The sequence below is a fragment of the Penicillium verrucosum genome (genome assembly GCF_028828655.1).
Source record: "Penicillium verrucosum strain IBT 35672 chromosome Unknown utg000001l_segment0_segment0, whole genome shotgun sequence".
NCBI lineage: Eukaryota > Fungi > Ascomycota > Eurotiomycetes > Eurotiales > Aspergillaceae > Penicillium > Penicillium verrucosum.
Genome location: NW_026643210.1, coordinates 14,543,309 through 14,566,388, shown reverse-complemented (window position 1 = coordinate 14,566,388; position 23,080 = coordinate 14,543,309). Strand labels below are relative to the sequence as shown.

General features: G+C 47.5%; 9 protein-coding genes across 9 annotated transcripts; 5 read left to right on the top strand and 4 right to left on the bottom strand.

Moving 5' to 3' along the window:
* Positions 1 to 1,974: 1,974 nt before the first annotated feature.
* N7516_005374 (uncharacterized protein) lies at positions 1,975 to 5,172 on the top strand (the record flags this gene model as incomplete). The annotated part of the gene is made up of 7 exons (XM_057218094.1): positions 1,975 to 2,027; positions 3,223 to 3,463; positions 3,534 to 3,644; positions 3,702 to 3,909; positions 4,000 to 4,145; positions 4,226 to 4,573; positions 4,642 to 5,172. 7 exons carry the CDS (start codon positions 1,975 to 1,977, stop codon positions 5,170 to 5,172), a joined length of 1,638 nt encoding a protein of 545 aa, XP_057079977.1.
* Positions 5,173 to 5,541: 369 nt separating this feature from the next.
* N7516_005373 (Dabb family protein) lies at positions 5,542 to 5,985 on the bottom strand (the record flags this gene model as incomplete). The annotated part of the gene is made up of 3 exons (XM_057218093.1): positions 5,542 to 5,635; positions 5,689 to 5,917; positions 5,967 to 5,985. The coding sequence occupies 3 exons, from the start codon at positions 5,983 to 5,985 to the stop codon at positions 5,542 to 5,544; spliced, it is 342 nt and encodes a 113-aa protein (XP_057079976.1).
* Positions 5,986 to 6,257: 272 nt separating this feature from the next.
* On the top strand, positions 6,258 to 8,491 carry N7516_005372 (Zn(II)2Cys6 transcription factor domain-containing protein; the record flags this gene model as incomplete). Its single annotated transcript, XM_057218092.1, has 3 exons — positions 6,258 to 6,409; positions 6,490 to 7,477; positions 7,535 to 8,491. 3 exons carry the CDS (start codon positions 6,258 to 6,260, stop codon positions 8,489 to 8,491), a joined length of 2,097 nt encoding a protein of 698 aa, XP_057079975.1.
* Positions 8,492 to 8,615: 124 nt separating this feature from the next.
* N7516_005371 (SIMPL domain-containing protein) lies at positions 8,616 to 9,287 on the bottom strand (the record flags this gene model as incomplete). The annotated part of the gene is made up of 1 exon (XM_057218091.1): positions 8,616 to 9,287. One exon carries the CDS (start codon positions 9,285 to 9,287, stop codon positions 8,616 to 8,618), a length of 672 nt encoding a protein of 223 aa, XP_057079974.1.
* A 554-nt stretch (positions 9,288 to 9,841) lies between these two features.
* On the bottom strand, positions 9,842 to 10,360 carry N7516_005370 (Ser/Thr protein phosphatase superfamily; the record flags this gene model as incomplete). Its single annotated transcript, XM_057218090.1, has 1 exon — positions 9,842 to 10,360. The coding sequence occupies one exon, from the start codon at positions 10,358 to 10,360 to the stop codon at positions 9,842 to 9,844; it is 519 nt and encodes a 172-aa protein (XP_057079973.1).
* Positions 10,361 to 11,095: 735 nt separating this feature from the next.
* On the top strand, positions 11,096 to 12,685 carry N7516_005369 (senescence-associated domain-containing protein; the record flags this gene model as incomplete). Its single annotated transcript, XM_057218089.1, has 2 exons — positions 11,096 to 11,732; positions 11,790 to 12,685. The coding sequence occupies 2 exons, from the start codon at positions 11,096 to 11,098 to the stop codon at positions 12,683 to 12,685; spliced, it is 1,533 nt and encodes a 510-aa protein (XP_057079972.1).
* Positions 12,686 to 15,763: 3,078 nt separating this feature from the next.
* N7516_005368 (putative serine/threonine protein kinase (Kin4)) lies at positions 15,764 to 19,010 on the top strand (the record flags this gene model as incomplete). The annotated part of the gene is made up of 4 exons (XM_057218088.1): positions 15,764 to 17,044; positions 17,101 to 17,395; positions 17,453 to 18,205; positions 18,253 to 19,010. The coding sequence occupies 4 exons, from the start codon at positions 15,764 to 15,766 to the stop codon at positions 19,008 to 19,010; spliced, it is 3,087 nt and encodes a 1,028-aa protein (XP_057079971.1).
* Positions 19,011 to 19,484: 474 nt separating this feature from the next.
* Positions 19,485 to 20,966, bottom strand: N7516_005367 (Ldh family oxidoreductase; the record flags this gene model as incomplete). Its single annotated transcript, XM_057218087.1, has 2 exons — positions 19,485 to 19,589; positions 19,899 to 20,966. The coding sequence occupies 2 exons, from the start codon at positions 20,964 to 20,966 to the stop codon at positions 19,485 to 19,487; spliced, it is 1,173 nt and encodes a 390-aa protein (XP_057079970.1).
* A 565-nt stretch (positions 20,967 to 21,531) lies between these two features.
* On the top strand, positions 21,532 to 22,889 carry N7516_005366 (uncharacterized protein; the record flags this gene model as incomplete). Its single annotated transcript, XM_057218086.1, has 3 exons — positions 21,532 to 22,179; positions 22,231 to 22,582; positions 22,726 to 22,889. 3 exons carry the CDS (start codon positions 21,532 to 21,534, stop codon positions 22,887 to 22,889), a joined length of 1,164 nt encoding a protein of 387 aa, XP_057079969.1.
* Between the last annotated feature and the right edge of the window lie 191 nt (positions 22,890 to 23,080).

The following is a 23,080-nucleotide window of genomic DNA, read 5'->3' as shown; positions in this document are numbered from 1 at the left end:
GCTCATATTAAATTAAAGTTGATCAGTCAATCCGCTAATTACCTACCTAGGTAACTAGTTACATAGTAAAAGGCCAGATGACGATTCCAGGGATGTGCCCTGAATAGTAAACATTATCACAATTCATCTAAACCAATCCTCATCGAGCTAAACCACAAACTACCGAGTTCTGACATATGATAGAGGCTTATCAGTTATTGATTTTGATTGACTTCCAACAACACGTAAAATATTTGTGCCAGAGCATATCCCTAGCTCCAGATCCCTAGCTCTGCATTGGTGTGATATTTTGAGCAGCGGTGGTAGACGTGAATAAATTGGAATCCTATTATTCTTATTTCTCTTTAACAACAACAACAACAACAACAACAACAACAACAAGCAAAATAAGGTGGTTTCAGCCGTTGTATATGTCGACATTGAGTAAGGCTTAAAACGAGATCAGCGAAGAGCCAAGGAACAAGGATGTACAAATATGTACGACTCGGTATAGCATGTGGATCTTCTTAGTGAAACTAGGTTGGTTATAAGGATTTGTCTAGCAAGTGAGAAAACGGCGATCGTCGCGAAGGGTAGCTCTTCACGAGACATAATGGTGACAAACGATGATCGACCGTTGCACCAAGGCATAACTTTTGCAAATAGACACCAGCCTACGTATTTAGGTAATTTCTGTAAAGAGGTTACTGATAGATCTTAGCCCTGACTTTGGGCATTGCAAGGAATCAAAATCATAGAATATTTCTGTTGAACTTTATTTGAAACTAAGAACACTCCGGATTGATATTTGTAACCCCCTGATTTTCAGTATCGCGTTCCATGTAAAAATTTGATAGCGTCTTTACAACTACGGAGTGGAATATTTGCTCTCCAATTCCGACCCCGAGGTAGTCCCTAAATCCTCCATTCTCGTTTACTTACCTTAGCGATTCGGAGTCAATATGTAACTATTCTTCTTCTGGGGATTAAGTGATTTTCTTTCCTAGCATTTGCACAGCTACATACTACTAGATATCCCCGCTGTGGATGCTATAGTATGTTCTTCCATCTTACCGCCGGTGCTAGGGGCCGAGACACGCCCCACAAGACGGGCTCCGAGGAAGATCTCGAGATGAGCTCCGAGATGGTCGCCGAGACAGACACCGAGGTAAACCCTAAGCTATGTAGGCGGGGATAGGGGTAGAGTCGGTGACGGGGGGATGTATAAAAACCAACATATGAACATGTGGACTAGCTCGGTACAGAAATCAGAAAGAATAGGGATTTTCTTTTGTGATCAAGAAAAGCATTGGAAGTGGCAGATTTCTAATTAGAAAGTTGCACCTGAAAGTTGAGACATGGCGATAGTCAAAGGGGATATAGTATATATTTACCCATCCAATATTGAATATACAAGTCTCTTGCACGATGTATGCTTTTTATAGCTCGTTTACACCTAAAAAGACACCTAAAAAGAACATCCAAAAAGACATGATAAAGATCGCATAAGCGGTCCACCATTCTTGTAACTGCGTAAACTCAGGGACATATATATACTCCATCTATTCCTAGATGATACTAGCCACTCGGAGAAAATCTTTCCGGTGTAACCAAGTTCGGATCTCCTTGCCCTTGAGATAGAAGGGAATGGAGATCAAGTACACCACCACGTTTATAACTGCCACTGTCATGAAGGCACTCAAAGCGCCGCTAGAGGTGATGAAGTCGTTAATCACCCGCGTCCAGATCTCTTCAAAGCAGCAATGGTGACCATCATCTCGACAGAAAGCTGAAGATTCAAAAATGGAAACTATTAGCAAGTGCTATAAGAGTGGGTCGGAGCGGAAAAGGACAGTTCTTGTAATAACACCCATAAACGCACCAACCATTAAATAAAGTCAAGCTTTTCTTCGTGGTGGACCAGTTCAGAGGATCATTTGGATCCTCCATCGAAAGTTGCGGGACCAATAACATGCGGCCATAGCCTGTTTCACGATGCTTCATCTGGTGAAGCCGCTCAGAAATGCTTCCATTGTCGCCATCGAACAGTATTTCTGTTCCAGGTGCCGCATGGATCTGCTCTATGACTTTCTTCTCGGACCTATTTAGTAAGTGACTCGACACATTAAAGATATCAAACAAGGTCCTCTAAAATACAAAGTGGAAAAATAAGGATGAGTGTCGAGGACTGAAACAAGGGGAGGGTGACTTTGAACACCTCCTCGTGTGGAATAAGGCGGGAATCCCCTTTTTAACAGATGGCGTATAGTAACTAGTGGTCATTCCCTTTTAGTCCGAGACAATATCGAATACATAAGTCTCGCAGCAGCGTACTCGACATTAGAAATCCAGCCAAAACGGGTTTGATACATATTCTTTTGGTGTCTTGCTCAGCATCCTTGTACTGTTGGGGACCAATCACAAGTCTAGCCTGATAACTAGCATTGCGCTATACATGGATGTATGTGGGTGTCGTAATAACGGGCTGAATACGTGTGAAAGATAGTTAGTCATGTAGCTTCTCTCCCGAGGTCCATCTCACCTTTGCCCCTGACTTCCGATCTGCACCGGCTTCAGTGCATTTCTGGCCGACGTTGGCATAACGTACTTCACAAACGAATGGCCACCACATGCGAGTGGCCACCTCAATAGTAAATGCGATAGATTACAACTTGATATCTCAACAACTGTCATCTATAGGAGCGTTTCCTTTTGACCTGCTGACTTTTTTATGATATCGAGTCTCTTTAGGGAGTTTCGATAAGTTTACTGGTTTGGTGACTGAGGTGTACAACATATATATTTTTAGTTTTTAGTAATGTAATTTTCAATTATCGTGATAATATAGCTACTCAATTTGCTTAAAATTAATATATAAATTAGTATATAGAGTTTAAAATTCAACTACTATTCATAAAAAGGAGAATCAAGAAGAACATTGCCGTTGAGATATAAAGTTATAAAATATTACATTTACTATGAGGTTTTGGGGGCCCTGGCCACTCGCTTATTCTGGAAGAAATTAAGATAAGCCGCGATCTATTGGACAAAGGTGATGGCTCCGTCTCGAGACTTTGCATCCCACCAGACTGGTGACTCTGGCATTTACCAAGTTATGTGCCCGTGCTCATTGTGGGCGGAGGTCCTACTGGCCTATTGCAGGCCCTCCTTCTGTCTCGATTTGGTAGTAAGGATACTTGCGGAGAACTCGGTAGGGAATATTTGTTGACGTGATCGACGTAGTTCAATCATTGGTCATCGAGCGTTTCTCGAGCGTCTGGCTGCTCCAAAAGCCCACGCGATCAACCCTCGCTCCTTGGAAATCTTGCGTCAATTTGACTTAGGCGAGAAGCATGTGCGCCAGCTAGGCACTTCGCGAGATGATAGCTCCTCTGTGAATTCTCACACCAATCTTTGCGGAGTCGCGATCGGCAGCCTCCCGTATGAGCGTATGGATCCCGCGGTTTTGAATGACACGCCAAAGGTACCTTTCCCCTATAGTTAGTGAGTGTATTATGGTAGTAACACTGACCAATACCAATTGAAACAAATAGATGATCCATAATATACCCCAACCAGCCCTAGAGCAAGAATTGTCTTACTTTATTGCAAATGATCCCAGCACTACCTTGATCAAGGGGTTCAGTATCCATGCCGTGGAGCAGGTAAGCACACGGGCCATTTTTGTTATTAACGAAGGAACGCAGTTAACTGAGAACCAGAATGAAAATGAAGTCGTGGCGACAATTGAGGAACGGTCGACTGGACAACTCTATCACACAAAGTCACGTCACCTCATAGCCTGTGATGGTCATAAAAGCAAGGTCCGCGAGCTGCTCGGTATTGAATCTGAGAGCGAAGTCTCAGACCAGACAATGATGACCATTCATTTCAATGCCAATCTGCGGCCCGTCGTTGGTGACCGTGTCGGTATGCTGTACTGGATAATGGACCCTACAGCTGCGGGCTTTATTATCGCCTATGATCTCGATGGGATCTAGGTACATATCAGCCAGGTAGACGTTGAGCAGTGCCCGGTTGAGTCGTGGACAGAAGGTATGTGCAGGGCCAAGATCGTCAGTGCTATTGGTAAAGATGACATTCCCTTTGAGATCCTGAGTTATAGCCCCTGGGTCTTCCGTCGACTAGTTGCTTTGACATTCCAGGTGGGGAATATCTTTTTGTGAGTTTTTGTAATTGGATATTGACGCTGTGTGTTCCTTGTTGATGTTTTGGTTTCTTTCAGGGCTGGAGATGCTGCTCACTCATTTCCCCCAACTGGTGGACTAGGCTTGAACTGTGGTTTGCGGACGTTCACAACTTGGCTTATAAGATTGCGTTGGTTCACCGGGGAGCGGCGACACCATCTATACTTTCGACATACACTGCCGAACGACGCGGTGTTGCGGATTCGTATTCTAAACAGAGCGTTAAAAACGGCAAGGAGATATTTACACTACTGCAATGTCTCAATACCGCTGGTGTCGAAGATGCTATGCAAGGACGAAGGGATATGATGGCAGCATTGGCGGATCCAGCTCAGCGTACACGGATTGAGGCAGGTATTGAAAGCCAGAGGGAGCATTTTGATAATGTATGTGACTTTGTCTGCTTTTTCCGGTTTCTATAAAAGGCCGGTCTTGCTCACACTCTTGCTCATAGTTGGACCTTCATATTGGATATGTGTATGGGGCTACCAAGCCACCTCCGCATGCTTCCCGCTATTCTCCGAAATTTGTGCTTGGGGCGCGCTTGCCTCATGGTTGGATCAGCTTCCCAGGTCGCCTCTCGCTCGAGGCACAGGTAGCCAAACGTTCTTTGCTGCCTCAGGAGCCCGTTGATGTGTCGTACGTCAAGGAGCTTGGTGCAGATCAGGTTCGCGCTTGCCAGTGGTGTACTCTCGATCTCTGTGGCCCCGACTCTTGGAGTTTGATTCCGGGGAAGGAACATCAAAATCCTTCCATTGCACTTTTGCAGAAGCAGCTCAATGTGATTGGTTTAAGCCTTAACACCTGGCGCCTGGGGGTGGACTTCGAAATCGTCAGGCAAAGCTGGTTCACCGATGAGTTGGTTAATGGTGGAGGGATTCTGATTCGCCCTGACCAGCACATCCTAGCAAGGGTCTCTACTGAGACAAATGTAGAAGACGTAATTGAGGAAGTGAGGAAACATCTTGGGATTTTGAAGTGTTAGAGATACAATAGAGCAACACCATAGATATTAGTATCCACTCTTTTCTCATTTTGATGACCATGTGCCCGCCTGAATCCCTATAATATCAAGGGCCTTAGACCGTTGCTAAGCTAAAAAAAAAAGATTATTCCCGATTGATAAAGACAATGACCGCCACTTGTTGAGATGTGATAATATCCATGGTGATATGAGACCTTCTGCCTCCAATCGTTTGAGCCGCGCCCCACTCCACGGAGACCTTGCTTTTCTCCATGTGGTACTTTGTATGTACGATGTATACCTATCTAGGTATGCTTACCTTCGCCTCTAGAACACGTGAAGTTTGATCTTGTATAAATTTCCTGCTAAAACTGAGACTGGCATCGGACATCAAAACCCAAGCAGCATCTCGTCGGTTTGATCAGTCTCAAAGTCAAACCGAACCAAATCCTCTTTATAGGGAATGAAGTATGTGCTTGTGACCCTAGAATAACATGAGCTCCCATCAGATCCAAGGATTCAAGGGCTATTTTATACCTTTCATGCTCACTGCTAGCTTGATACTCAGCCAATGCTGTTCGATCTTCGTGGTAGCTCACTAAAGCATATTGAAATCCTTTGCTCTTTTCAACTGGGGTTGTAATCGAGGGCCCCCCAACAACAAGTCTTTGGCTTTTAACACAAGGCAAAGACTTGAGTGTCTTAATTTGAGAAAGGAACTCCTGCTTCACCTCGTCCCCGACGTCTACTCGGAACTTGAACAGAACTATTGATGGTTAATTAAGTATTTGGTTGTTATCGCAGGTGAACCATACCAATGTGGACAAGAACCATTTTGAATATGAGTTCTATTTTTACTAAAAATCAAAGAATGGTGGGGTTATACAGTGACTGGAATCGGAATGTAGTTCTCTTTTAAGTGACGCGCCAAGGACGGATGCCATCCGTCCTTGGCGGAAGTTTCCCGTTTGGCCCAAATCTCGTCGATTCCAGTATTTTCCTTTGCAGGGACTGTTCTTTCCGAGAGACATTGTTGGTGTTGGATTTCTTGTCATATCCACGAATTAGCAACTCCAATACTCACAAGGGATCCTGTCATCTCTGTTATGGACTCTTCGCGGCGGTCTCGGAACCGCGCCGCCTGTCGGAGGTGTCAGCGACGGAAAATCCGCTGTGACGGGGATCTTCCCCGCTGCGCATCGTGCAGAAAGGCCAATGTAGCCTGTGTTAACGATGGTAAACAAGAGGTTAATCGCACGTACGTATCATCATCCGCTGAGTCGCATGAATACTCCCTCCCCCACTTCTTTGTCATTTCTAATACTGACAATTGATTAGGTACATTGTGAATCTGCAAAAACGAGTGCAGTGGTTAGAGTCCTTGGTAAAGGAACAGGATCCAACGGTCCAGCTACAGGATGGCCCGCAAGTGGACCTGTTGGATATCACACAAATCGAACCTACGGTGGAAAGCACCCAAGTCGAATCTACCTCACCACAGGGCACTCGCACTCGCCGGTCAATAACACCCCACCTACAACACGGGCCAGCAGACTCGCAACCATCTCGGACACATTCAAGACCTGCCCATGAAATTGGACTTGTCTCTCTCTCCTCAGGAGAACCGCGATACATTGGTCCGTCAAGCGGATATTTCCTAGCAAACCTCATATTTTCGAGTGCTGGCCGTCGAACGGGGCCATCAGGAAATAATGGCAATGCGAACAAGCCAATGTCACTTTCGTCCGATTTTTTTAACAGCCCAGCACCGCTCCCAGGTCGCAAAGAAGACGCCGTAGAGCTGACTTCAAAGTACTTCGCCTCGGTGCATCTCGTATACCCGTTTCTACACCAACCATCGCACATGACAAGGCTCGAGAGAATGTATAGCAATGAAGCACCTCCCGACCCAGCTGATGCCTTTCATGTCTATATGGTGCTTGCAATAGCAGCCTCGGATATATCTAGACGCTTTAGAATTCCTCTTCCGGCCGAGGGGTATTATACAGCAGCTACCCAGTATTTCGAACGTGCATGTGCCGATGGCTCTTTGGAAGGACTGCAGAGTCTGCTCTTGCTAATGGTATATGGGCTTCATAATCCATCGTGCGACATCAATGTCTGGAGCCTGAATTATCAATGTTTGGGCTCCCTTATTGACTTGGGCCTTCAGCGTGATGTTCGCACATCATCGACATTCTCCATCTCGTTCTTGGAGCAGGAAATGCGGACTCGCATCTTCTGGGTTGTATACAGCTTTGACCGTACGTTAGGGACGATGATGGGGCGACCGATCGGTGTGAGAGATGAAGCATGTGAGCTTCGGGTAAGTGCTCTGATAATACGTTGTTTCCCGACAAACTCTGGCTAATAGTACCTTCAGCTCCCATCAGATGTCTCTGATAGTGATCTTTCTGAGTCAGTTTACGACGAAACCTCGCAAAATGGCACAACTTCTCACATGACCTTCTCTATCCACCTGTTCAAACTCGCCCGCATCAACTCTGAGATTAAATATGTCATGCACAGCATTTGCAGAGATCCTCCCCGATATGCCTACCCACCGGTACCCGACATTCATCTGTGGCAGAAGGAGATGATTGAACGCCTTCAAACTTGGCTTGCAGACATTCCCCGTGGACCAGAAGACGATGCTATCGCCAAAATATGCGAAACAAAGTATAACGAAATGATGATACTGGTGCTAAGACCTAGCCCCGGGATTCCTGAGCCATCGGAAGAGACGCTCGCGCGATGCTTCCAGCATGCCGTAGATCTTATCCGCGGGTTTGGGGAGCTTTATAGACAGGAAGCTCTTGTATACAGCAGACTCATTGTTCACTCTGTCTTCTTGAGTACACTGATAATGCTACACTGCTTGTGGAGACTACCGCATGTTGCATCCGAGGTGCAGATTGATGAGGTGGTCGCCGATACAAGCATCAGCCTGAATATCCTAAGCAGTATTGGAGAATACTGGGCTGAGGCTAAGCGGGCAAGGGATTGTATCCACGAGTTATCCGGTGCAACTGTTCAGAGAATTATGAAGATGCGAAGCTTAGAAGCCCCTTCAAGGTCGACCAGACAAGGCAAGAACCAATCAATTTCCGGCACAGGAAGAGCACAGCGGCTACAGACTGCCAATGAGGGAGGGGAGCTTCCTTCTCTTCGTACTGACACTGGTGTTGAAAATCTGCCGCTGAACTCCTTTATGGATGATTACGATCCGCATGTTGATTCTATGAGTTGGCTGCATGATTCCATGCCCGGGGGTTTTATGGACTTCAGCGGGGCTCCGGACTTTGACACTCTCATGTGGGAGGTTTTTAATGCTAACTGAGGGTAGGATAAAGATTGAAATATAATAATTTGGATATATCACATAGTCAATAAATCTTCACAAATCAATTTAATTCAGTGTACTCGATGATTATGGCTCACTAGCTAAGCTGAAGAAAGAACAATCAAGCAGCCGACACATCTTTGAAAGTGACATTGACCTCACTTTCGACGTCAATATCCTGAGGCGTGAGGTCCAGCGGCGCAGGGTCCTCCCCATCAGAATCATAAAAACTAGCAGCCATCCTGTATTTGCGAGTAGACCTGTAAGGACTCGCTCCATTGTCGGTAACTTCTACCACCGAAACCGAGCGTTCAAGCACTTCCGAGTAGTCATCGGCTTGTTTGATGGCATCACGCAGTGCCAATTTGCGGGCATCCGAAGCTAGTCGGCTGCCAGTTTCGTCTGTGAGACTCCAATCCAGACCGTCGATTTCCACCTTGGGATAAACCAGTAACTCTTCGATCGCTTGGTTCAACTTGGTGAAGTCTCGGAAGACGGCTTTGAAGGATATACTGGCATGGTGTGGGTTTGGCACCGGCCGTTCTTTTCTATCTGTTGACTTTGTCCAGGTCTTGATACTCGTGGATGAAAATTGGGTTAGAGGGCCCTCGTCGTTCCAGTGATAGAAGGCTGATTTCATCCATTTTTGTAGGTTGGTCGATGAGGTTGCCACTTCCTTGGCAATTTTGTCTTGTTCGGGGCCATTTCCCTTTACTGAGAATCTGAGGGTACCTCGTTCTGGGGCGTGGGTGACGGATGATTTGCCCGTGACTATGATTGTTAGGGGAGCCATGGTTGCTGGAGACTGTAGAAATATTTTGGGAGTATTTAGGGAATCTTCTGCAGCCAGTCCTATATTTATAAGAGAGTACTATCAGCCCTGAAGGCAGCAATTTGAAAGTCAGTGACCATCACGTTGCCCAGGTGCCCAACGCCAAGCCTACGTGGGGCTGTAGATCAGATCTCCTGGTTTATATATCGACATACGATTAAAAATGGCACTGCACGATGAAATATTAGAACTTGCCTACCATAAATGGTCTTTTTCCACGTGAATATACTTATTGAAGGTATAAAAGGTGCAACTCGGCTTTTCGATCCATGCATACAAGAATAGTCGGCCGCTCATGTGGCCTGGTCATCTGTTTGGACGTCGTTTTTCTAGATATCTTGTCTACTTTTCAAACTTGGTAGATAGAGGGCGGGGAAAAGTGCTAAAAGGCTCAATCTTTGAAATGGAGTTTTCCAAATATGGATAACCTTGGATATAACTTATGAAGGTCATCCTCATACTGATGATATCGCAAGTTACTCCATACAGTGCAAATTGGTTGTGAATGTACGGTATCAGACTCGAACTACCAGCTCTCCATCGAATCCCTTCGCCTGAGAAAAGTAATAGCCGCGCTGATTACTAACGACCATCTTCTTGGTACCCTCCTCAATGTAACTGACATTGAAGTGCGTATGCCCAAATGCCCACAATTTTACTAGCGGACTCTTCCAAACCTCCTGCCCTGAGAGATCGCTGGCAAACCCCGAGGACAGCGAGCTATTTACGTGCCTTGGATCAACTGCTCGTGGATCCTGAGTGATTGGGCTATGGTGCGTAAAAACCACAATCTTGCGATGAGGCTCAGAAGAAGTGATATGAGAAACCTGTTCATTTAACCAGGCCAGGTCTGCTTCGTGAGCAGCCGTGTGATCATCAACCGTCCAGTCGCTTATGTGATAAAAGTCATTGAGACCATAGCTGACTTGTTCCTTATGTGCGTCGCTCACTCGTGAGAAGAGTGTGCACCCGAGGACAGTCACGTCTGGTGAGAGATCGTAGCGGGTCTGATCTAAGAAGACGAAAGAACCCATAGTTTGTGGATGTCCATCTTGTCCTGTAGTTGAACGCCACTGATCGACAGACGCTGAGATTTGACGGAGAGTTTGCTTAGTCTCCGCCCAGCTTGAGTGGTAAGGCTCATGGTTCCCTAACAGAAAAAAAACGATTTGGAATTGGCGCAACTGGGTTTGAATGAACGGAATGAAGCCTGCGTCTCTGACAACTCCTATATCTCCCAGGAGCGCAAGAAAAGGTGTTTTCGGAGAGACCTCGAATACATCATAGGCAGAGGGACTTTCTAGATGTAAATCAGATAATACCTGGAATGCGGCCATCTGGAGGAATGACCTCGGGAGGCAAGTTTTGCTGATATTATGGATGGATGACTGAGGCGATGTTAACCAACCAGAAGCAATAAACAAGACCCGCCAAGTGTGGCTAGGTTATATGTGGCGGTGCTGATATAGTGTGGCGTAGCACAGCCTCCTTCTGTCCCGCACCGGGGTCATCCCTCAGTTATCTAAGCGCCCAGACATGATCTCATAAGAAGCCCCTCCTTGGCTTAAGTCTGAAAATAGATTTATTTCCTTCTCCTATTTCAACAATCCTAATTTCCTGTTGTTGTTCTTGGAGTTGTAAACGTCTTTCTCAGCTTATCAACCATCATTGTTGCAGACAGTGGACGACGTCATACGCGTGTTATCAGCACCTTAAATTGCGGGCAACCTTGAAAGCCGCAAGCCTTAATAGTGACAGCAACCAACACGATGGCGAGCGCAGCAAATGATCCCCGTCTGCTATACAGCGTCAATAATATCCGTGCTTTCCATATCCAAGATGGAGAGGAGCAGGACCTCACGCCGTCCAGCCCTCAAACCCTATCGCTGCTAATGGTCCCCACCAATACCGCCACTGCTGGCCCTGGGACAGATTGGCCTGAAGATTCACCGGAAGAGGATTTCTATCTTCACCTATACCTTCCTCCTGAGCTCGATATTGCCATACCCGCGACCACACAGATCTTTCACCAACCTCCCGACAGTTATCTGATTCCCCGCTGGGACATGGGTCCTGATGCTGGCGCTTTCATTCGTATCCAGTTCCCTAGCATTGGCACAGGCCCCAGCAATGTGTCTCAGGATGATATTGATACCTTTGAATCCATCCTTGCGCAATGCACTGCATTCCTCGAGCGCACCCCGCAACCGAAGGCCCAGGATTATACTTCTTATAACCCGGCCAGCTACGCACCCGGCGAGGGTTACGTTGGGACCCCGGATACAAAGAAAGCAGATGCACATGGGAGAATTGTACTCGTGGATGAAGAAAACGGCAGTGTGGTCGGAGAGCTAGGGGATGGATACAATGTGGTTGAGGACGCCGATGTGAAACCTGGTTCTAAAAGTAAGTGTTGGATTATAATCGTCCTCAATTTGCAACTGGCTAATATATCGTAAACAGGACCGGTTGGGATTGAACTCCCTGCAGAAGGCAAAGGCAATCAAGTCAGCGTTACCAATGTCTCCGAAGAATACCTGGCGTTGGCCCAGCACCCGGCGTATAAGAATTCGACACTCGTGCAAAGTTCAGCTACAGCATCCCGTCTGATCGTGACTGGATCGACATATCTGGCAAGTGCCATCGCGAGCGGCGCAGAGACTTTCCAAAAGAAGACGCAGCCGAATATCGAGCCTGTGAAATTCTCAGACGCTACTCACGCGCGCATCCGCAAGGTCGGCACTCTCTCCAACGGAGCAGCGGATATTTCTGCTCGCACAGTCGGACAGGTCGGGAGGGTTGCACAGAACTTAGGTGCGTCATTGGCGCGCAAGCAAGAATCCGGCCGGAATAAAGGTGTCGACCGGCGCAACCCGCCACCTGAATACAAGCCCGGTGTGCTAAACAAATCAATGATCGCATTCTCAACCCTGGCCGATGGCATCGAGCAGAGCGCCCGGAACATGCTCTTCTCCGGAGCCGGCGCCGCCAGCTCCATGATCGAACACCGCTACGGCAATGAGGCAGGTTCCGTAGCAACCAACCTGACAGGCGGAATCAAGAACGTCGGATTGGTTTACATCGATGCCACGGGTGTCAGTCGCCGCGCGCTTCTGAAATCCGTCGCCAAGGGAATGGTCGTTGGAAAAATGCGCGACGGTCAACAGGTTGTCGTTGGCGGTGGTGACGGCGGCCAGGTTCCAGCTAACGCTGTGGAGTCTGCTTCGGGCCCTACTGGCTTGAGCGCCAGGGACCCTGTTGTGCGGCGTGCGTCGCCCAACCCTACACCGCCTCCTGCATATGGCGCGCCTGGGACAACGTCCCTCAACGCGTCGTCCATGTCAGGGGGTAAGCGGTAAAAAATCGGGGGCTGGCGCGCATGGCAATTACACTGCTTGGGGGGAAACCAGATCACGTATATTGAGATGCTTGGATTATTTTCATTTTTGTGACTTTGACACGACATGCACGATTTCCGATTTTTACAATCTTTTGATTAAGGCTTGAAGCTTGAAAACTTCTTGAGTTTTGTCTATTTTACCTTTTCGATACCTATGTTGTAGATAGTGACCTCGCATATCCGCAATAAATTTCCGATCGCATCTTATCCACAGATAAATCACCACCTCTTTGGTTCTTCAATTCTTCAAGGGCCATTGGACAGAGTTTGGGTTCTAGCTGGGTGGCACAGTACCCAAATAGGGAGAGCACAGTAGACCGTCTTTTCTAGCGGCAATCTGATTTGTATACGGAGTCTAGTCAGCAGACAAATTTCAAGGAGGTGAGGGTGGTTGGGTGTGATGTAGGCCACGGCGATGATAGCCATTGGACAGGGTTGCTCATATGCGTTGCCCAGGTTCCGCTAGACGATCTATCCGATATTGATTGGGTGATGGTATACTACAACGTTGTTGAAGCGAAAAGTGCCAACGCATCGCTTGACAGTTGTCCAGGGCCCACCTTGACCCCTTACCCAATGAGGGTTATTAGGGAGAAAATGATCATTCCAAGGCTTTGGATATTATGCCTGGTGTATTATTGGTGATCCAGGGGCTTTCAACAAAAGTAGAATGATTTAGTCGATTTAGCATGGATTACTGCATGCATCGGGATATGTTGAAATGGAGACAAACTGTGGGTAAGTGGATAGAGTACATAAAAAGATAGAGTAAGGTTTAGTGTTGCAGGTCGGACTATTCAGGAACTGCATGTTCTCCATGTATGGATACAACCTTGGAACATATTAAGATTTTGCAGGGTTCTAAGGTTGCAGTTGAATATGAAATTCCTGAAGTTGAACAAGATCTGCTTTAGATCGGGATCTAACCATGGTTCTAGCTCTATTTACCATGGTTGGGGCCATGGTTCCAGGGTTTGCGGGTGGCTTTGGCCCCTCTTTAATCGATTTCAACTTGGTACATACAAGATCTAGTTAGTTATACGGAGGTACTCCGTACTCCTCGGTAGCTTCGAAGAGTCAAAGCCCGAAGCAAAAACGGCAACATACGCTGGGCGCTAATTGTCAGCCAAAGTAAGCTAGGGAGCCGAGCTACTGCACACCATTTTCCACAGCTAATCTCTAATCTCTGGACACCTTTGAATCCGACATTGATCTTAAAATTCATTTTCATGATGATTTCAAATCGAATCTGTTTTTTTTTTTTTTTTTTTTTTTTTACAACATATATAAAATAGTTTAGCTAGACCAATAAAGAAGGAGAGAAAAATCGAGATCTGAGCTTCTGTTCTGAGAGAGGTTAATAATGACGATCGTCCTGAGGTGTCCACTCTATGAGCATTCGAAACAGCCGGTGCAACCCCCTATTTTTTGCTTCTTTCATTTCTTGAAACCGAGCCGTCTAGCACTTTTAGCGCCTAATTCATGCTATTATTATGTCTGTCAAATCCACAGAGTACATTGTTACTCTGTAATCGGTACACTTTCTCTCCCTTCTTTCGCACATGTGAGGATCCCTCGGGACTCGAACCCTTTTTAGCACAGGTTTAGCTACTGGCGCAAGGGACTCACGATCAATAAATATATGGGCAATTAATATCGAATCCACTCCATACGCGCACAGGAATAAGTGACCTTGTCTTTGTCGTCACCATCCTGGATGTATCATAACCCCCCAAAGCCCTTGGGTAGCTGGCGTCGGCCCTAAGTATATGTATAGATTCTCTCTTATTTCAAAAGGCCTATCAAACGTAGACCTATTATAAATTCTAGTATAATATTGAATTAGCTATCTGTCTTTCTCTCTCTCTCTCTCTCATCATCGTAAACCTAACTATATGTAATTAAATAGAAATTCCTCCCTTATGTATCTAAGTAGTGCCATATCAGTCAAACCCTCATCCAAGGCTCAAGAGCCAAGGACCCGCCTCCCCCAGACTAAGAGAAACTACCACTCGTATCTCACCTTTTTCCCTCTTCACCTTCTCGGCCTTCTGCTCTACCCTTGGGGCTTTTCTTTTTCTTTTGGTCTTCTGTTGTTTTTTCTTTTCTTTTTGTTTCTTTGATTCTGTTCTTTGGGGGGAATATTCTTCCCCCTTTTTCGACTCGGATCCCCCGACCGGTGCTTCCCGTCTTTTTCCTCCCCTCGCGGCCCCCTGTCCGCCCCTCAATATCCCATCTTCGACAATGTTCAACTGTTGTCGCAATTGAATCAGAGTTCTGTTGACCAGGTCCGCAATCGCGTCTGAGACACTTGTTACCGCGTTTGCTCGATTTCTTGGACAACGTGCGACCCCAAACCCCAAATCGTGGGTTTGGACAGAGGGGGACTCTGGAGTACTGCAGCGCAGGTATCTTTAGCTTTCCTTTCGTTTTTTCGAGAAACTTGTTGTTTCTCGACGCGTCTTTACACTTGAAGAAGGTCACGACCTGGTGTCCTCGGTGATATTCAACCCTCATCCAACGGTTTTTTGCGCGATTGGTCGTAAGCTAGTTTCCCCCCCATTCCTCCGATCGATCTGCTGTCAGTTGCCCGACCCCCATTCTTGGGTTTAAAAGGGCACATTTTTTGGCGATTATCGATAAGAATATGGGGAACATTCAAGTTAACGGATATCTCAGTGTCTACAGATTGCGCTTTGAATAGTCATCTAGCGAGTGCGACCGGTCGCCCCAACCCCCTCGACTTTTGCCAGACACCCCCGGCAGAGCATTGTGCTCCCTCGCGCCAATTGTACCAATCGCAATTGATACCAGGAATATTGTCCACGAGTGTCCGCAAAAGCTGCCTCGGACAGTCACACAGTAAGTCTCTTTGAGGCTTTCCGTATTCACTAGACGAAGGTATGCTATCAGCCGCAATACAACTTGCCTCACAGCGCGTACCAGTCCTTTATCAAAACCATTCCATTTCATAAATTGCTTGCTGATTTCTACTAGCCGTTTCTGAGGCCGGTCCTAAACAGCTTTTTTTTCGGCTATGAACACTTCCCGTCAGCAGGCCGTGCCACTCCCCGCTCATGCCTCAGAAGTATCGACTAGCACATCATCTCCCGCGCCGAAGAATGCGCACACAACCTATCCCGATATGTTAGGTACACCCCCGGTTCCTCCTCCGAGGACCTCTTCCACCCATCACAGTCGCCGCAATCCAAATGGAACCTCTACAGATAAAACGAGTAGCTCCCGACAAGGAAAGAGCAGGTCAGATCGAAAAGAAGGCCGTGATCGCACGCGCGACGACCGAAATGGTAGATCACGGAGACACCAGCCTGAGGAGACATCTCGCGAAGTGCAACAATCAAGGACCGTACCCGTCACAAACCCCACTGAGTCAGAAATGGACAGTGTCCATGGCCGGGGGGACTTTGTAAAGGAACCAAGTGCGGAAGTCAATTCTGTGCTGGCCCATGACCATCTTATCGACCAACAGAGAGAACAGGTGCGACCAGCTGGCTCAGAAAATGCATCTTCATCCGGATTCGGTGCAGCTACCACCGACGGTGTGGAGGAAGCTCGTGGGCCTCGGAGTCGTCACGATTACAATAATGGAAACATTATCAAGCGCAAGGAAACCACGTTTGGCTCGTACATTCTCGGACAAACCCTCGGCGAGGGCGAGTTTGGAAAGGTCAAGCTGGGGTGGAAGCGCGATGGCAGTATCCAGGTGGCAATCAAGCTCATCCGGAGAGACACGCTGGGGACCAACCCGAGTCGACTACCAAAAATCTACCGTGAAATTGCCATTCTACGTGAGCTAGCACACCCCAACATTGTGCGCCTCCATGAAATGGTGGAAACCGATCGTCACATTGGTATCATCATGGAATACGCGTCAGGAGGTGAACTATTTGACTACATCTTAAATAATCGATATCTCAAGGATAATTCTGCACGCCGCCTGTTTGCTCAGTTGGTTTCCGGAGTCGGTTACCTGCACAAAAAGGGCATTGTGCACCGTGATCTCAAGCTAGAGAACTTGCTACTCGATCGGAATCGCAACATCATCATTACTGACTTCGGATTCGCCAATACCTTCGACCCGGTGGATCCTCTAGACGAGGAAATAGAGTACAACCTGACAAACAAAGAATACGTGAAACGGAAGCGCCTGGACAAGATTGGCACAAATGGGCTAAGGCGAGGCGATCTTATGCAGACCAGCTGTGGTAGTCCCTGTTACGCAGCACCCGAGCTTGTCGTGAGCGATTCTTTATACACAGGGCGGAAGGTGGACGTCTGGAGCTGTGGTGTGATTTTGGTATGATTTTCCCTACATCCATGAAAACCCGACCCAACTAACTTGGTGAAATCTAGTATGCCATGCTGGCGGGATACCTACCTTTCGATGACGACCCAGCGAACCCAGATGGCGACAACATCAATCTTCTGTACAAATATATTGTGACTACTCCTCTCACATTCCCCGAATATGTCACACCACATGCACGCGATCTGTTGAGACGGATACTGGTTCCCGATCCTCGGAAACGTGCAGATTTATTCGAAGTTGCCCGCCACAGCTGGCTCAGCGAGTTCTCGAACATTGTCTCTCATATCACAAGCAGCACGACCAACGTTGTGGACATTGCGAACACAACGATTCCGTCTGGTAAGCATTTGCTTCCTGCAGGTGGTCAAGCTACAAGTTACTCACATAAAGTCACAGAAACCCAAAAGGAAGCGCCGCCTCTTGTCCGCAGTGCCTCAGTGCGCGAACCACAGAAGACACATCAGACTAATCCTCCCGCTGTTGGTGGTTTGAACCATCACGCTGGAGATGTTTCTCAAGACCCCCCGCCCGAAAAGTCCAGGACTCCCCGCGATGCGAAGCGGAGGACGGTACAAGTCGAATATGTTGCTCCCCAATCACAGACGACCCGAGGAGAGCCTCCGGCGGAGCCGTCTGCATCACGCAGCCGACCCTCGGCCCCATCGGAAGTCCAAATTGCGGCTTCAGTGCAACAGCCCCCAGAACCGGCACACCAGCCTGCAGATGCACCGGCACTCAATCTCAACAAGCCACTTCCAGCACACTTCCCGCGCTCGACTTCAGACAACGTTGCACTTTCTGGGTCGCAGCCGAATGCGATCTCCCAAGGGCCTCGGCCAGCCACTGGTGCATCGATGAACTCCCTTGGAAACACTGGTCGTTTGCCTTCTCGGGGCTCCTATGGGCAACCGGTGGCCCCCACTGTTACCGCAACTAACACAGAAGGCCGCCTAGCACAGCCCAAGAGCAGGCAATTTGCCCTTGCACAGGATCCTGCGCAGGCATCGAGCACATCTATAGGTCGTCCAAGCACTCAGATCCAACAATTGCCTTCAACATTCAATACTACTCCTCGACAAGAACCGCCGAAGGGCCACAAGAGGTCCAATACTGTCTCCAGCCTAGGCGAGAAGCTTTTCGGTCGTTCTGGTTCAATATTGGGTGGCCGTACGCAATCTAATGCCACTCGTACCAAGCCGGACAAGCGTTACCCCCTGTCAGCATGAAGGATCCTCTACCAAGAGACAACTCTAGAATGTCTATGGACTCCCGCCGCTCGATGCAATATCCCCACAACCGCAAGACGAGCGAGGCTGGGGCGGAAAATCGCCCTCGTCGATTCTCATTACTCCCGCAATCCTTCTCATTCCGAGGTTTCTCTAATACCCGGGCCCAAACCCCCGAAGAAACCTCACAAGTCTCTCGTCCCATCGATCCCCGTTCCCCGCAACGCCCCGCCACGGGCGCGGGTCCGGCGCCAGGTCGTTCCCGGGCGACAAGCTATGGCACCCAGGATGCCATGGGAATAGTCGACGAGGGACCCGGTGAGGATGTACACACCGAACCTGAGCCGCTTAGCTACGAGGCGCAGATCGATCGACAGTTTGCAGACCTGGGATCTCAATTTGATCACCAAAGTGGTTCGTTTGGAGTTCCCTCGGCTGAGCAAGTGTACCTGAACTCCGCAGACCACTCTATTCACCAAAACCACTCGTCTAAGCCAAGCTACTACGATGATTACAACGGCCCGTATGACAACATGCCTAGGCAGTCCATGCAGGTTGGTCGATCAGGACGTGGGCCGGGTGTTTTGCAGAAAAACCACCGCAAATTCGCCGACGCCTACGAATATGAGCGCGATGGGTCTCACCATTCCGGCAGTTCTGGGGCAGCACGGAAAGTCATGGACTTCTTCCGAAGACGTGCCAAGTCCCGCGCCGGTGACGACCGTTGATTGCCGTTGATTTGCGGCTTCACCAATAGATAAAAAGCAATATTCCGTCTCAAGCGGTCTAACCATTGAGATTGGATCGATCAACCACTTGCGGTTTGAGCCTTGATGTTGGAAGCAGATTCAAACCATATCATTCACATGCTTCTTTTGAGTTGCTTGAAAGAGCAGCGAGGTTGTTTGGATACCCCGTGATACCCTGCTTTTGTCCTCTTCTTATGCATGGAGCGATTCCTCTTCATCCGTCGGGTGTTTGATTAATTATCTAGCATTTTCTTTATTTCCTTTGTCTAGCTACATTTTCCTTGCTTCCTAATGTTCTGCTTTTGTTCGCTGTTCTCCCCGTTTTACTCCCACATGTGATTTGCATTCCCTTCTACTGTTACTATTATCTCTGGCTGTAAAGTGAGACCTCATTCGTGTTCTTGTTCAGAGCATTTTATTATCCTTTTGATCCTTTTTTTTTCTTTTCGTTTCTCATTGTCCCCTCTTAGCTTTTATTTGTTCCTCTATGGGAGGCTCTGTCGACGATAATTCAATTGTGACATTATTTCCATTCTTCTGTGGATCGCTTTTTTCTCTCTTCATTTATGTCTATGTATCTTAATGTGTGGCTTTCTCCTTTTAAGGTGGGATGTTTCTAGCGGCTAGTTGTTCAGTCCTGTGTCTATTCTGTTGCTAGTACTCGATAGTCTATTTCCTAGGACCAGTAGGTGGTCAGTATATTGATTTTACATGATTTTGACTTGAAGCTCTAACAATACATAGATTGCCAGGCGAAGATATATTTATCTTGGAAGCTACTCCGTTGGCACATGTAGTGTAATGTGGTTAACCTCGCAGTATATAATACAATTTCCTCTTGTTGCAAGGTACACATGTAGTCTATACCTTCAAATGTTCGATCTTTGCCAGGTCAGCCTCTTTATTCAAGCTGTCAATCTCAGCTGTGGTGAAAGGAATCCCCTCCACCAATCTTTTCTCCTCGGTAATCATCTCGATCTCCCCAGGAAAATAAATTCGATCGACACCAGCCATCTTCTCCGAATCAATAACCCGCTGATAAAGATAATCCATCCTCTCCTTGAACTCCTCAATAGTCATGAACAAATCCGGTTTAATAGCCACCAAAAAGTGGCCCACATCCGCTGGCTTCGACGGATCATATGGGTTGGTAACATGTCCAGCAAAAGCAGACCCAGAAAGCACACCAGAGAAAACATCCATCATAACAGACAGCGCAGACCCCTTCGGCCCACCCATAGGCAGCATAACACCCTGCAAGGCCTCAGCAGGATCATCCGTCCTTCCACCATCCTTATCCAGCGCCCAATCGGTAGGAATTTTCTCCCCCCGCCGAAGCGCCTTATAAATCTTCCCACGGGCAGCAATGGAAGGCGCCATATCCAAGATAAACGGCCTCCCCTCTCCAGCCGGCGCTCCACACGCAATCGGCGAGACACCCATCAGCTTCTCCCTCCCACCCCAGACCGGCAGGGCAGGCGAGCTATTCGTGAAAACAAGGGACATCATATCAGCCTCTAGCGCCTGTTGCACCAACCATGCAGACATGCCGAAGTGATTCGAGTGCTTGACGGAGACCATCCCGATACCGAAGATCTGGGCCATGGAGATAGCGAGCTTCATCCCTTCGTGCGCGGCTACAAAGCCGAACCCATTGTGCGCGTCGACTTGCGCGACGGCGGGCGTCGCTTGGCGGATTGTTGGGATCGCGCTTGGGTCAAGTGCGTTTTGTCGGATTCGTTCCATGTATGAGGGGATGCGGTTGCTTCCGTGTGTGTCTACGCCGCGGAGATCGGCTGATACGAGGCATTTGGAGACTATTTCGGCGTGGGCTGGGGATGTGTTGTTTGCGATGAGGATTTGCTTGACGAAATTTTGGAGGTCTGTGTGGTTGATGTTGTGCATTTGTTGGGGTTGGTTGGGTTGTTCTGCCATCTTGGAGTTTAATTTTGGGTTGTACAAGCAGATTTGAGGTTATGGGTTGTGGTTTTGAGGGTTTCAAGTTCTGTTGTGGTTCTTTTATAGACGCGGGGCGGATGCGTTGCGAAGGACGGGGTGGGGCCGCATATAGTTGTGGGGGAGAGTGGGAGTGAGTGTATGGAGTATAGGAGTATAGGAGTATGTAGTTTCATTTCGGAGTATTCTGATGGATTGATTCTCTATAGTAAATAAATATACTATCGACGGTTGTATATATACAAAAATAACTTGTATAAAGTACATCTTTTTACCTTCGTATGTATATGTAGCATGTATACATCCGAAAAAGGAAAAAGACCACTAAAAGGATATGACAATTCAGTATGATGTATTGAATGCACTGGTATAAGTATCCTAAACTCCTTTTGACTCGGCTCGACTTAAGTGATTGACTGCCGCACAGTTAGCCGAACGTTCGGCAATATTCGTGATTGGTTATCCTGTCTATAATTACAGCATCATTACTATCCTTCTTTCTGCTCTCCCAATCATTTCCTCTTTTTTGTAGAATTTTGCAAATATGGTGGGCACAGTGATTATCACCGGTGCAACCGGCTCGCTCGCGCTTGAAGCCGTGCAACAACTTCTGTCGTCGCATCCCTCGTTGACCATTGTTGGCACTGTCCGAAATGCGAAGAAATCCCCCCAAAGTCCTCAGTTACTTCGACTGCAAGATATTGCCCAACAGCATCCTCCCGGCAAGCTCCTGATCAAAAGTGTAGATCTGAACTCCATTTCGGAAGTACGAGCATTCTCGGACGAAATTGCTGGCCTGGTGGAATATAACGAACTTCCACCCATTTCCGCTATCATTTGCAATGCCTTCACATGGTCACTAGACGGTCAGCAATTTTCCAAAGATCGATTGGAATCTACATTCCAAGTCAATCATCTTGCGCACTTTTTGCTGGTTCTCAAACTTCTGCGGAGCATGGATCCTCAGACGGGCCGGGTGGTCATGCTTAGTTCTGAAGTTCACGACCCCGAACACTCCAACGCTCTTTCCAAACTGGGTGCAAACCTCCCCTCTAACAACAGTCTTGATACATTGGTCAATCCTGGCGCAGACGAGGCTGGAACAGAACATGATATGGGTTGGCAACGGTACGCAAACAGCAAGCTGGCCAATGTCATGTTTATGCAGAGTTTGAACAAACGACTTCAACAGGTATGAGCAAGAGTTTTAAAATGAATGGGATGGCACTAAGTTTGTGTCTAGAATCCGCAATTCAACAAGATCACCGTGACTGCTATGGACCCAGGTGGTCTTGTCAACTCCCGGGCCCATGTCGCCCAACGTTCTGTCATCCGTATCTTCTTTAGGCTGTTTGCTCTTTTACTTCCAGTGATCAGGCTGTTTACGTACAGGCTTCGGTCAAATTCGGACTCGGCCCGAGATGTCCTAGCGCTGGCTTTGGCCCCTGAGTACGCATCAGTGAGAGGCCATTTCAATGGGAGGAAGCCCCAACCCCCTGCACGTGTGAGCGAAGATGAGATGAAGTGTGAGGCTATCTGGCAGGCTTCTTGGAACTGGGTTGGTATGACAGAAGGCGAGACTTGTGTTCTCAAGAGTGACTCCTGAACGCAGCTTAATATAATGAGTACAGCATAGTATCCATGGATGTAGTCCATCATATTACATAAAATCAAAGGCAAAAGGCAAAAGGCAAAAGGAAAAAGGGGAATCCTTTCTTTTTCAAAAATAGAAAACAAGATCATACTAAAAGGAAATTACGTGGACACTATAACTATATAGCCGAAAAAGCGGCAAACCTGAGGTTTAACAGGCAGCCTTGCTGGGACTCCACATATCGAGTTCACCAATTAATTGACCGTAGCTTTGGTGTCACCAATTTAAAGTCAAACCAATTCAACTAGACTTGTTTGGGATGTACTCCGACGTGTATGACATTGTGGAAGAGCCAAATGTTCAATCAATATATGAATCAAAGACAGATGCACTGTAGTTTAATCTTGCGATCTGGCGACCTAGCAGGCCTAGTGCTATCGACCTTCTATATGACGCCATTACAGTCAAAACTCGCTGGATATCATATTTTATCAGTATT